The sequence below is a fragment of the Abramis brama genome (assembly GCF_963993115.1).
Source record: "Abramis brama genome assembly, chromosome: 4".
NCBI lineage: Eukaryota > Metazoa > Chordata > Actinopteri > Cypriniformes > Leuciscidae > Abramis > Abramis brama.
In genome coordinates, this window is record NC_139966.1 from 46175908 (window position 1) to 46189844 (window position 13937).

At 36.9% G+C, this 13937-nt stretch overlaps 1 protein-coding gene and 1 long non-coding RNA gene across 2 annotated transcripts; one reads left to right on the forward strand and one right to left on the reverse strand.

Moving 5' to 3' along the window:
- The first annotated feature begins 385 nt into the window (after positions 1-385).
- On the forward strand, positions 386-4484 carry pus7l (pseudouridine synthase 7 like). Its single transcript, XM_084113081.1, has 9 exons — positions 386-430; positions 668-1436; positions 1526-1685; positions 2479-2674; positions 2763-2861; positions 2955-3036; positions 3249-3541; positions 3678-3731; positions 3818-4484. The coding sequence occupies exons 2-9, from the start codon at positions 677-679 to the stop codon at positions 4103-4105; spliced, it is 1932 nt and encodes a 643-aa protein (XP_083969207.1). The 5' UTR covers positions 386-430; positions 668-676; the 3' UTR covers positions 4106-4484.
- Positions 4485-6940: 2456 nt separating this feature from the next.
- On the reverse strand, positions 6941-13362 carry LOC311082341. The gene is made up of 4 exons (XR_014606109.1): positions 13260-13362; positions 12946-13105; positions 8861-8957; positions 6941-8705 (listed from the first exon to the last, which is right to left on the reverse strand). It is a non-coding gene; the product is annotated as an uncharacterized lncRNA (long non-coding RNA).
- Positions 13363-13937: the final 575 nt, after the last annotated feature.

Here is a 13937-nt window from a genome sequence, read left to right on the forward strand (position 1 = left end):
AGTTGATGGGCCCTAGACTTCTGTAGAATGTCTTTTCTATGCATGAAGATATACATTTGGAGTTATCTATCTATCTATCTATCTATCTATCTATCTATCTATCTATCTATCTATCTATCTATCTATCTATCTATCTATCTATCTATCTATCTATCTATATTTCATGATATCGCATGAATAGTGCATGTTTATTTTGTTTCAATTTAATTTTAATTTAATACATGCAATGGAAGACAATTGGGGCCAGAAACTGTTAGGTTACTGACATTCTTCAAATATCTTCTTTTGTGTTCCGCAGAAGAAAGAAATGTATACAGGTTTGGAAGGTAAGTGATCTATCCCTTTAAGATGCTTGCAATTTTGCTTCTGTGGCTTTAAGAGCGGTACCACGTGCTGCGGAAGTAATCAACTGTTACAACAATAGCACGCGGTGAGTGAACGCACTATTTTTGCATGTATTTTTTATTCTTTAATGACGTAACAGTTTTTAACGCACGAGCCTTTGTAACAGTGATACGACCTTTTCTTATGTAATAATTGTAATGTTAACACGATTAAATCCTCTTTTCATTTCATTATATCTTTACATATGTTTACAAGTTAATACATATCTAACATGATAATAAAATGATTTGGTGAATTAATCGCTAAGTGTGCTTTTGTTTAGGACTCAAGAATGGAGAGGGACACACTCTCCTGTTTTATATCAGACCATGAAGGTTTCTATGGGACTATAAAAAACTCACCCCAAGACTTTGTGGTTATTGAGGTGAACACACATGGACAACTTGTTAACAGTCCTAATGTTCAGGAAGAACACACAAAACAACCTCAACAAAGTCAAGCTAATAAAAGGGGTGATACATTAAAACCATCTAAACCAGATGACACTGACATTTTAAATCAGGATTGCTTTGATCTGAATCTAATCCTGGGTCCAGCTATGAACGAAGAGTTGGAACATTTCACTAACAAAATGAGAGCAAATCCAAATGAAATTTGTGACCAAGAAAAGGTGGAACTGTCTTTGGGTACTTATCCTGATAAGCACCTGAGAGCTGTTGTTCACAGAGCAGTAAGATACAACTTCCCCTTCCTTCAGACTTTAACCAACCAATCAGAGATTCGGGTCAGAGAGGACCCAGACTTCAAGGAGCTCGCCAGTTTAGCCTCTGAAGGAGAAGCTGAGGAGTTCTTCAGGTTCATCGATGCCAAAGTACCCGGCTCTGTGTTCACCTTCCTGCCCGATGATAGCAAGGAGCACCGAACTTCAGTTCATCATTTTGTTAGCAGACGGTTTGGAAAGCTTGTGGAAACCAAGAGCTTCACCGACCAGCAGAAGACTTCCATTACAGTGAGACTAAGGGAGAGAAGTAAACAACCCAAGAAGAGAACAATAGCAGACTGTCAAGAGGAGGAGGTGACATTATACACAGGTGAGTGGAGAAGACACATTACTTGTCATCATTTATAACTGATCCTCTGTGGAAATCAGCCTTAAATGCAAGTCTTCATTTCCCCTCAGCTTTCACGCTGCGGAAGGAGAACTTGGAGACTTTGGAGGCCATCAGCTACATGGCTGCAGTACTTGGAGTGCTTCCGTCCGATTTTACCTACGCAGGAATCAAAGACAAGCGAGCCATCACCTACCAGACCATGGTGGTGAAAAAAATCTCTCCAGAGCGGTAAACAGCCCATTGGTCAATTAGTCCAGTCTTTTCCCATTGGTTTTTCAATTTTCTTGAACATAATTAAAAATTGAGTCAGTGGAAATGTCTTGACCATGTTCTGAACCCCAGAGGTTTTCAAACTGAGGTCTTGGGATACCCAGGCTAGGGTATCTGCAGAAAATTTTAAAGAATACAACATTTTTGGGCTGATATTAACTTTAGATATTAATGAAACATGTAACGGTGATTTTAATATTCACATGTAACAGTGATTTTTTATTTGTTACCATTACACTATTTTGCTTTCTAAAACAAATTAATGCAAATTAATTTTCTGAAATAAATGCAGTTTTATTCTCTCTTATTCAAACAACAAGAAAAAAAATCTTAATAAAATTAAATATTCTAAAATAAACTGCATTTTATAAGAAAAAGGTCAGAGAAAAATTAAAAGATTTGAAGATACCTTTAACTTTGTTCATTTTTTGGGGTTCTGTAATTATCACAATGACCTTGATTTTAATTGGAATATATATATATATATATATATATATATATATATATATATATATATCCCTCAGATATATTGTATATTTAGTTTTACTTCACTAACAGTATAAAAACCATTTACTTTTAAATTAATAAAACTGAAATGTTTACATTTTTATAATTTCAAAAAATTTTATCACATAGTTTATAAAATTTTTAAATATAAATATAGACATTTCCTTGTCATCTAAAAGTTTGAAAAGCCCTGTTTTACTTCACTCCATTTGTAGAGAAATATATAAAAAAAATCTATTGGCAGGTTGCTGGACAAAGTCTCAGAGTTTGAGCGGAGAGGAATGCAGATCTCTCATGTCCGTCCTGTGTCTGAACCCCTTAAGCTTGGCAGACTCCAGGGAAATCACTTTGATCTTGTCATAAGAGACCTGAAGCCTCATGGGAAACATGGACTTGCAGAGCTGCATCAGCTTGTGAAAGAGGCAGTGGAAAATGTGAAGGTAATTATGTGCATGTTCACCAGCATTTAATGAATCATTAAAATGGACAAACACAACAATTAAACTTTTTTTTTTTTTTTTTTTACAGAACAGAGGCTTTGTGAATAATTACGGTCCCCAGAGGTTTGGAAGTGGATCGTGTGTCCAAGCAGACCAAATAGGACTTGCGCTCTTGAAGGAGAAAATAGTACCACTTCATGCCATTTATTTCCATTTAATGTCTATATTTGGTGCACCGTCTTTTGTTTGAAAGCACTAAAACAGTTTGTGTTTTGAGCAGGAGGCTTCTGTTAAGCTGTTCTTCACCCCAGAGGATGGTGATGACCTCCAGAACAAGGCGAAACGTCATTTCCTTCTCACAGGTCTGTGCTGGGATTTCTCTGACTTTTCACACAGCTTTGTGAAAGTTCACCCAAAATTTTTAATTCGGTCATTATTTGCTGATCCATCGTTTCGTTCCAAACCCGTTTGACGTACTAGTCTTTCTATAGATAAATAGTAAACGTTGCTTTATAGAATTCAGTTCCTGTGCATCCAAGAACAACTAGCCGTTTCCTTACATCTCTTTCTTCAGGGAATGCCAAGGAGAGCTTGGCACTCATGCCAGCTTACAAAGCAAGAGAGCGGCTTATGCTCCGTGCGCTCCACCGCTACGGCAGCGGGCAGGAGGGTTGCATACGCGGCTGGCTCAGTTTACCCCACAGCATGAGGGTCTTCTACCTCCACTCTTACTGTAGCAGAGTGTGGAACGAAGCAGCCAAATACCGACTACAAAAACTGGGCTTAAAGACTGTCCATGGAGATCTGGTTTGGGCTAGATGTGAAACGGGACTTAAAAGCACCACAGAGGAACTGAACGCTCCACAGGTTAGGAAATATGCATGTATAATATATATACTAGTTATTTAATCATAAATGTATATTTTTTTACATAATTTGTAAAAGAGAGATATCATATTATATATATATATTATTATTATTTGTGGTCACATCAACAACATAGGTCCATGTTGTGACCTCCGAGGAGGAGAAGGATGACGTTTTCTCATTAGACCAGGTACTATGTTCAAATGTCTCTTTTTCTCTTGCTGTCTGCTAACCCTTACCCGTCAGTTTCTTATGTTTCTGCTGGTTTTCTTCAAGGTGATTCTTCCGATGCCAGGAAATAGTGTCAAGTACCCAGAAAACCTGCTGGGCCAATGGTATCAGGACAGATTGTCTCAGGATGGCTTGGGGTCATGCCGTTTTAGAGTGACTCCTCTTAAACTCAACGTCCCGGGGTGTTATCGCCCCCTGCTCGCAAAGCCCCAGAACATCACATATAGCTTGCGGACTGCGGAGGAGCCAAGTCTGTCACTAACCTTTGACCTGGATGCGTCCTGCTACGCTACTGTGTGTCTCGGAGAGATTATGAAGCATAATCTTTCATAGTTCGTTCAATAAGGGTTATTAAAAGATGTTTACAGTCTAAATAATGTGGATCTTTGGTAATGTAAAATATGAGGGGCTGTTGAGAAAGCATTTGTGCTCTCAGAGGGATTAACCACTTACAAGAAAAGAAGAGGAACATCTGGATAACAAACCATTCCATAACTATGGTGTCTGGAAGAAAAACATTTGCCTTTCATTAAAACCAACAGATAAACATCGATTCAAAGTATTCCTGTGGTCTGTATCATGTGCCTTAGGGATTTTAAAGTATGTACTGCGCCAATGCCATCGATGAGGAGGCTCTGAGTCATCTATCTGGAACTCTGGATGGATCTTGAAGTTTACATGCAAAGATTTAATAAAAATCTTATTGACAGTTCTCATAATTTTTTCGTCATGCTTTCAGTACTTGAATATTTCGGCATTTAAACAAATGAGTGACATCTGACATACTTATGTTGACATACTTCTTATGTATAATATTTTCTCGCATCAAAAACGACACGCATACTTTTTCAACTAGCAAAAGTCTCTCACATTGACAAACAACTGATCATCAGCTCCCTCTTGTGGTCAATAAGTTATAAAAGTAAATGAAACTACAAACCCGAGGTGACGAGTCGAAAGTGAGAGGACTAACATTTAAATTTCATGTTTTACAACAAATCTATGATCTTGCCAGGGTCTCGACAAACAGAGCAACATGGATCTAGTGGTTTCGTTCAATGATCCAGATCAGCTCTCAGTGACAAACTCACAATGTAAACACATAAAATGCATCCTTTTTTATCTTCTTAAAATTACTTCTATACAGATAAAACAATGAAGTTCATCATAAATGGACACAGATAAGAAAGTATGTGGCTCACTGGCTAATCATTTGTCCATCATATGTGGAGTTCTTGGTTCAAATGCCACAATGATAACATTTTCATCATGTACCACAAAGCTCTCAAGAAAAAACATCCAAAACATCCTTCAACAGATCAGATTCAGTGACTCAAGCGATAAAGCATCACCTTTTAATAATGCAGTCCTGAGTTTGAATCCTACTATTGCTGACATTAATAGTTAATTAATGCTGTAACTAAAATGAAAATCATCCAAGCTTAACCAACTCAAACATCACAAAGTCTAGCTCAGTGGCCAATCACTTACCGATTATAAGTGGGAGTTCTTGGTTCAAATTTCACAATTGTTAAAATTGTTCCCTCATATACCACAAAGCTAAAAACATATTTTTAGCTTGTCAGATTCAGTGGCTTAAGCAATAATACACTGCCTTTTAATACTGAAGTCCTGAGTTTGTATCTCACTATTTGAGTTTGAATGCTGTAGCTAGACTGAAAATCAACCAAATTGAACCAACTCAAACACCACAACGTCTGTGGCTCAGTGGCTAATGCATGGTGGTCTTTGTTGAAATCCCACAATTACTGAAGCTATTCACCACAGAAAACAAACCCTCAATAAAACACCAATCAGCTTCTCAGACTCAGTGGCTCAGGAGATAAAGCGTTGAGTCTAGAGTTCGAATCTCACTTTTGCTCATGTTAAACTGTATATCCAACAAAAGTCTCTAAACACCTTATCACATTGTGAAGGCCATGATGGTGCAGTGGTTAAACACATCACTTGCAAATAAAGTGGCAATTAAGAATGGGTTCAAACCTCTCATTTGAATGTTTTGTTCGATCATATAACACAGAGCTCTCAATAAAACCCGTCAAAAACATTTATCCTCTTGAGAGACTCAGTGGCTCAAGAAATAAATTGTTGCATTTTAATCGTAGAGACCTCTGTTCAAATCCCACTATTACCTGTGTTATTGTATATTCAATAAAGTGCACCATACAACAAATATCTATCAAAGCCACGATGGTGCAGTGGTTAAACACACATCACTTGCAAATAAAGTTGGGTTCAAAACTCGCACCTGATTACATTTTTCCATCATATAACACAAAACTGGTTGGAATAAAACCAGTCCAAACACACCATCAACATGTTGTGATCCTGGAGTCCTGAGTTCAAATCCTGCTATTGCTTATGTTAAAGACCATGTATTGCATTATTTCCAATCCAGTAGATTATTACCTACAGTAACACAACAACAACAACAACAGCGTCACAACGTTTGACTGTTTTTCTTTGTTTATGGGTTGAAATATGTGCTGTTAAGTGACATTATGAGTCTGTCAATGAGCTGTCATCTGCAGAATGTGTAGTTTTTATTAAAACAAACTGCACATGTTGTGGCTTTGACTGTTATCAATGTCAAGCGTCATGTTGTCAATCATCTGAAGCTGAGGACAGAATGAACCTGAAGCTCGATTACGCCGCCTAGTGGAGCGGGTGGAAAACTGCGCTTCAGTTTCTATCTGACGAGTCGTATTTTAGTGCCAACAGACTCAAAAATGATTCGGATTCAGATTGACTATATTCCAAAACGTCGCACATACTTTGACAAATTCATACTAAAGCAAAAGTCTCTTTTTATTTGGTTAAATGTTTGATGGCCGGTGACAAACAGCTGATCATCAGCTCCCTCTTGTGGTCAATAAGTTTATCCGCTTTAATAAATGAAACTACAAACCCGAGGTGGCGATCGAGTCGCAGGTGAGAGGGCTCACATTTACATTTAACATGTTTTACAACAAATCTATGGTTTTGTCAGGGTCTCGACCAACAGAGCAACACTGATCTAGTAGTTTCGTTAAATTATTCATATCAGCTCTCAGCTGATGTGGCAAGACAGATGTTGTGTTGAACTCAGTTGCAAACACATAAAATACGGGACAAAAGATCATACACAATTCTTTTACTTTGCTTGTATATTGTTTATTTGTTGTTTGTTCACAATTAGACAATGACTTTGTGTCGTTTTGGTTGCAGATTCGTGCAGCACTTATAGTCAATCTTGGCTGGATCTTCGTCTGTGTCTGTCACGTGATGAGGAGCACGTGAGTCTCTGGATCTCTGGACGCTCGTGAGGTTATGAATGGAGGAGTGAGACTCTGGCTTTTACAGGCGTACAAATACTGATTTTACACTGATTATACATTTATAGTAAAGCTTGATTCATTTTTTGGATAAATTATTATTATGATAAAACAGCTGACCATATAATGTGTCTAATGGCAGCTTTTTACTGTGTAATATAACAGACACATTGCCCTGTGTTTCTCTGCCCTCAGACAGACTCCAGCATCTCTACAAGTGTTTGGAGAATCATGGATGGAGAACAGGCACGTGCATGTGTTCATGTACCCCACCTTGTGGACAATAAGTGCATCTGCATTAATATATGAAAACAGCATGAAGAGGAAAGAGATTTTAAAAAGTATCTAGTCCTGCTCCTGATGAGCCACTTTCCTGAGTTTAGCTCCAACCCTGATTAAAAACAGCTTTAGCAGCTGATCAAGATCATTAGGATTATTAGAAACTTGCAGGCGGGTGTTGGACTGATTTATTTTTCACAAAACATGACACAAGTCATCTGTTACTTATGTTAACGATAAGTATGTGTTATCAGTTTTAGTTTAATGGAAACATGGTTTTAAATCCCTCGATATATGAAGTTCAGACTCTGTGGATCAGGAGACGAAATATTGTGTTTTAATAATGGAGTCCTGAGATCAAATCCAACTATTGCTGACAATAAATTGTTGTTTTAATTAATGCTGTAGGTAAACTAAAACACAACCAAACTGAATCAAATCATACATCACAAATGCCGTGGCTCAGTGGCTAATCGTTTGTCTTTCATACAGTTCTTGGTTTAAATCCCACAATTGCTAATATTTTCATCATAGAAAACAAAGCCCTCAATAAAACTCAGTCCAAAAGAGCTAAAAACTTCTGGGACTCAGTGGCTCTAGAAATAAATGGTTACACTTTAATCTTAGATTACCTATGTTAAATTGTATATCCAACAAAGTTCACCAAACAACAGATGATATTGTGAAGGCTATGATGGTGCAGTGGTTAAACACACATCACTGGCAGATAAAGTGGCATGAGTTCAAATCTCACAATTGAAGAACTTTTTCCATCATATAACACAAAGCTCTCAATAAACCCAGTCCAAACACACCATCAACTCACAGGTTTCAGTGGCTCGAGATACAAAGTGTTGTGTTGTGATCCTGGAGTCCTGAGTTCAAATCCTGCTATTGCTTATGTTAAAGACCATGTATTGCATTATATCCAATAAAGCGGCTCAAACGGCAGCTCTCAGTGTGAAAGCCATGGTGGTGTAGTGGCTAAACACACGTTACTGGAAGACAAGGTTGTGGCAGAGTCATGGGTTCAAACCCCATAACTCAGTGTGTTAGATGTGTCATTTAACTGGTTTATTGTAAAATCCCAGCTCACATAACAGGGGAATAGTCAAATATAAGTTCCTTCACATGTTCAGACAAGAGATCTGTGGCTCACAGGTAAGAGCGCTGCCTCACGGTTTCAGAGGTTGCTGGTTCAAGTCCAGCCAGATCTCTGCAATATGAATGAATGCTGTGGTGTGAGTGAGAAGGTGTGGGGGATCATGGTGTCCCCCCCTGAGCTCCCGCACAATGTCCAGCAGGGGTTATGCTTTTGACTGGAAAAAATGAAAATGGCTATAAAAAAAAATTCAGCCACCATCCCTTCCCCACCTACTTAGGTTACCATCATTTGCTTTCCAAAGGACTGGCCCTTCAAAAAGAAAATGATGGTAACCTACACATTTACACACCAACACGTCAGAAGCATTACCTGTGCCTGAGCTGATGTCCGTCATACAGTGAATGTCTGTCCAAACGTCCCAGAGCTCTGCTTCTGTTGACTGGATGTAACGGTCCAAACATTCCTTCTGTAAGGAAAGACATCAATAAAAATACACATTACTCCATTTTCTACATTTAAAAAATGAGACTGTGAAACTTAGTCTCAAGCCTAGTTATTAGCTGTAAGTGGAATACAGTACAGGCCAAAAGTTTGGAAACATTACTATTTGTAATGTTTTTGAAAGAAGTTTCTTCTGCTCATCAAGCCTGCATTTATTTGATCAAAAATACAGAAATTTTTTTTAATATTGTGATATATTATTACAATTTAAAATAATTAAATTCAGTTTATTATACTTTAAATTATCATTTATGTCTGTGATGCAAAGCTGAATTTTCAGCATCATTACTCCAGTCTATCACATGATCCTTTAGAAATCATTCTAATATTCTGATTTATTATGAGTGTTGGAAACAGTTCTGCTGCCTAATATATTTGATGAATAAAAGGTTAAAAAGAACTGCATTTATTCAAAATAAAAAAAAAAAAAATTCTAATAATATAAATCTTCTTTACTATCACTTTTTATCAATTTAACACATCCTTGCTGAATAAAAGTATTGATTTATTTCAAAAAAGAAAGAAATAAAAATCACTGACCCCAAATTACTGACCAGTAGTGTATATTGTTGTTACAAAAGATTTCTATTTTTAAAACATTTGCTTCTTTTTTTTATTTTTATTTTTACTTTTTTTTCATCAAAGTATCCTAAAAAAGTGTCACAGGTTATTAAAAAATATTAAGCAGCAGAACTGTTTCCAACTTTGATAATGAATTATCATATTAGAATGATTTCTAAAGGATCATGTGATAGACTGGAGTAATGATCCTGAAAATTCAGCTTTGCATCACAGAAATAAATGATAATTTAAAGTATAATAAATTGAAAAACAATTATTTTAAATTGTAATAATATATCACAATATTACTTTTTTTTTTCTGTATGTTTGATCAAATAATTGCAGGCTTGATGAGCAGAAGAAACTTCTTTCAAAAACATTACAAATAGTAATGTTTCCAAACTTTTGGCCTGTACTGTACATTGAAAGCCTAAATCTGTACAGTGTGAAATATATATTACAGAGTATATTATACTTCAGTAATGCTGTATCTATAATAATCTTTGGGTTCAAGTAAAATTAAGATGAGACTTTCCTTCACAATAAACAAGAGGAATCCTAAAAGGCGGGTTTCCTGCACATGGTTTTAGCCTGTCTTGGACTGTATTTTTCATTAGAAGCAAAACACTGCATCTCTACAAAACCATGAAGCAGCAGGAACATCAGAGCTTCACACACACTGACTCTATGAACAAGCATCAATCCAGTATATCATTACCTACAGTAACACAACAACAACAACAGAGACAAAAAACACGATTTCCTATCATTCCACTTTATAATATAAATATCAGATGGCGATTCATTCAAAGATTATAAATGAAACGCAACAACAATCTATTCATTTGTTCTTCTGAAGGTCTGACAGGGAGTTCAGCAACAGAGCAGAATGTAAACAAAGTCTAAATTACCAGACAGAGGAGCAGAATTCAAAATCAATACACACCTAAATAATGACCTAAATACAATAAATAAGGGCTGCTAGATGTGTCCTAATGATGTTACAAGAGAAAAACAATGTAAGTGAAGGAGACTTACAGGCTCAGTCGTGTGACATCCTTGATTCCTGCTCTTTATCACAACGTTTGACTGTTTTTCTTTGTTTATGGGTTGAAATATGTGCTGTTAAGTGACATTATGAGTCTGTCACTGAGCTGTCATCTGCAGAATGTGTAGCCTTATTAAAACAAACTGCACATGGTGTGGCTTTGACTGTTATCAATGTCAAGCGTCATGTTGTCAATCATCTGAAGCTGAGGACAGAATGAACCTGAAGCTCGATTACGCCGCCTAGTGGAGCGGGTGGAAAACTGCGCTTCAGTTTCTATCTGACGAGTCGTATTTTAGTGCCAACAGACTCAAAAATGATTCGGATTCAGATTGACTATATTCCAAGACGTCACACATACTTTTACATATTCATACTAAAGCAAAAGTCTCTTTTTATTTGGTTAAATAAATGTTTGATGGCCGGTGACAAACAGATGATCATCAGCTCCCTCTTGTGGTCAATAAGTTTATCCGCTTTAATAAATGAAACTACAAACCCGAGGTGACGAGTCGCAGGTGAGAGGGCTCACGTTTACATTTATCATGTTTTACAACAAATCTATGGTTTTGTCAGGGTCTCGACCAACAGAGCAACACTGATCTAGTAGTTTCGTTAAATTATTCATATCAGCTCTCAGCTGATGTGGTAAGACATATGTTGTGTTGAATTCAGTGGCAAACACATAAAATACGGGACAAAAGATGTTACAAAATTATTTTACCTTGCTTGTATATTGTTTATTTGTTATGTTTGTTCACAATTAGACAATGACTTTGTGTCGTTTTGGTTGCAGATTCGTGCAGCACTTATAGTCAATCTTGGCTGGATCTTCGTCTGTGTCTGTCACGTGATGAGGAGCACGTGAGTCTCTGGATCTCTGGACGCTCGTGAGGTTATGAATGGAGGAGTGAGACTCTGGCTTTTACAGGCGTACAAATACTGATTTTACACTGATTATACATTTATAGTAAAGCTTGATTCATTTTTTGGATAAATTATTATTATGATAAAACAGCTGACCATATAAATGTGTCTAATGGCAGCTTTTTACTGCGTAATATAACAGACACATTGCCCTGTGTTTCTCTGCCTTCAGACAGACTCCAGCATCTCTACAAGTGTTTGGAGAATCATGGATGGAGAACAGGCACGTGCATGTGTTCATGTACCCCACCTTGTGGACAATAAGTGCATCTGCATTAATATATGAAAACAGCATGAAGAGGAAAGAGATTTTAAAAAGTATCTAGTCCTGCTCCTGATGAGCCACTTTCCTGAGTTTAGCTCCAACCCTGATTAAAAACAGCTTTAGCAGCTGATCAAGATCATTAGGATTATTAGAAACTTGCAGGCGGGTGTTGGACTGATTTATTTTTCACAGAACCTGACACAAGTCATCTGTTACTTATGTTAACGATAAGTGTATGTGTTATCAGTTTTAGTTTAATGGAAACATGGTTTTAAATCCCTCGATATATGAAGTTCAGACTCTGTGGATCAGGAGACGAAATATTGTGTTTTAATAATGGAGTCCTGAGATCAAATCCAACTATTGCTGACAATAAATTGTTGTTTTAATTAATGCTGTAGGTAAACTAAAACACAACCAAACTGAATCAAATCATACATCACAAATGCCGTGGCTCAGTCGCTAATCGTTTGTCTTTCATACAGTTCTTGGTTTAAATCCCACAATTGCTAATATTTTCATCATAGAAAACAAAGCCCTCAATAAAACTCAGTCCAAAAGAGCTAAAAACTTCTGGGACTCAGTGGCTCTAGAAATAAATGGTTGCACTTTAATCTTAGATTACCTATGTTAAATTGTATATTCAACAAAGTTCACCAAACAACAGATGATATTGTGAAGGCTATGATGGTGCAGTGATTAAACACACGTCACTGGCAGATAACGTGGCATGAGTTCAAATCTCACAATTGAAGAACTTTTTCCATCATATAACACAAAGCTCTCAATAAACCCAGTCCAAACACACCATCAACTCACAGGTTTCAGTGGCTCAAGATACAAAGTGTTGTGTTGTGATCCTGGAGTCCTGAGTTCAAATCCTGCTATTGCTTATGTTAAAGACCATGTATTGCATTATATCCAATAAAGCGGCTCAAACGGCAGCACTCAGTGTGAAAGCCATGGTGGTGTAGTGGCTAAACACACGTTACTGGAAGACAAGGTTGTGACAGAGTCATGGGTTCAAACCTCATAGCTCAGTGTGTTAAATGTGTCATTTAACTGGTTTATTGTAAAATCCCAGCTCACATAACAGGGGAATAGTCAAATATAAGTTCCTTCACATGTTCAGACAAGAGATCTGTGGCTCACAGGTAAGAGCGCTGCCTCACGGTTTCAGAGGTTGCTGGTTTGAGTCCAGCCAGATCTCCGCGATATGAATGAATGCTGTGGTGTGAGTGAGAAGGTGTGGGGGATCATGGTGTCCCCCCCTGAGCTCCCGCACAATGTCCAGCAGGGGTTATGCTTTTGACTGGAAAAAATGAAAATGGCTATAAAAAAAATTCAGCCACCATCCCTTCCCCACCTACTTAGGTTACCATCATTTGCTTTCCAAAGGACTGGCCCTTCAAAAAGAAAATGATGGTAACCTACACATTTACACACCAACACGTCAGAAGCATTACCTGTGCCTGAGCTGATGTCCGTCATACAGTGAATGTCTGTCCAAACGTCCCAGAGCTCTGCTTCTGTTGACTGGATGTAACGGTCCAAACATTCCTTCTGTAAGGAAAGACATCAATAAAAATAGACATTACTCCATTTTCTACATTTAAAAAATGAGACTGTGAAACTTAGTCTCAAGCCTAGTTATTAGCTGTAAGTGGAATACAGTACAGGCCAAAAGTTTGGAAACATTACTATTTGTAATGTTTTTGAAAGAAGTTTCTTCTGCTCATCAAGCCTGCATTTATTTGATCAAAAATACAGAAAAAAAATGTAATATTGTGATATATTATTACAATTTAAAATAATTAAATTCAGTTTATTATACTTTAAATTATCATTTATTTCTGTGATGCAAAGCTGAATTTTCAGCATCATTACTCCAGTCTATCACATGATCCTTTAGAAATCATTCTAATATTCTGATTTATTATGAGTGTTGGAAACAGTTCTGCTGCCTAATATATTTGATGAATAAAAGGTTAAAAAGAACTGCATTTATTCAAAATAAAAAAAAATATTTTCTAATAATATAAATCTTCTTTACTATCACTTTTTATCAATTTAACACATCCTTGCTGAATAAAAGTATTGATTTATTTCAAAAAAAGAAAAAAAAAAAATTACTGACCCCAAAT

Coding starts and splice junctions, on each gene's coding strand:
- pus7l (XM_084113081.1), top strand. CDS start 677: ATGGAGAGGGACACACTCTCCTGTTTTATATCAGACCATGAAGGTTTC. Junction 1,437..1,525: donor GGAGGTGACATTATACACAG/GTGAGTGGAGAA, acceptor ATTTCCCCTCAG/CTTTCACGCTGCGGAAGGAG. Junction 3,732..3,817: donor ACGTTTTCTCATTAGACCAG/GTACTATGTTCA, acceptor GTTTTCTTCAAG/GTGATTCTTCCGATGCCAGG.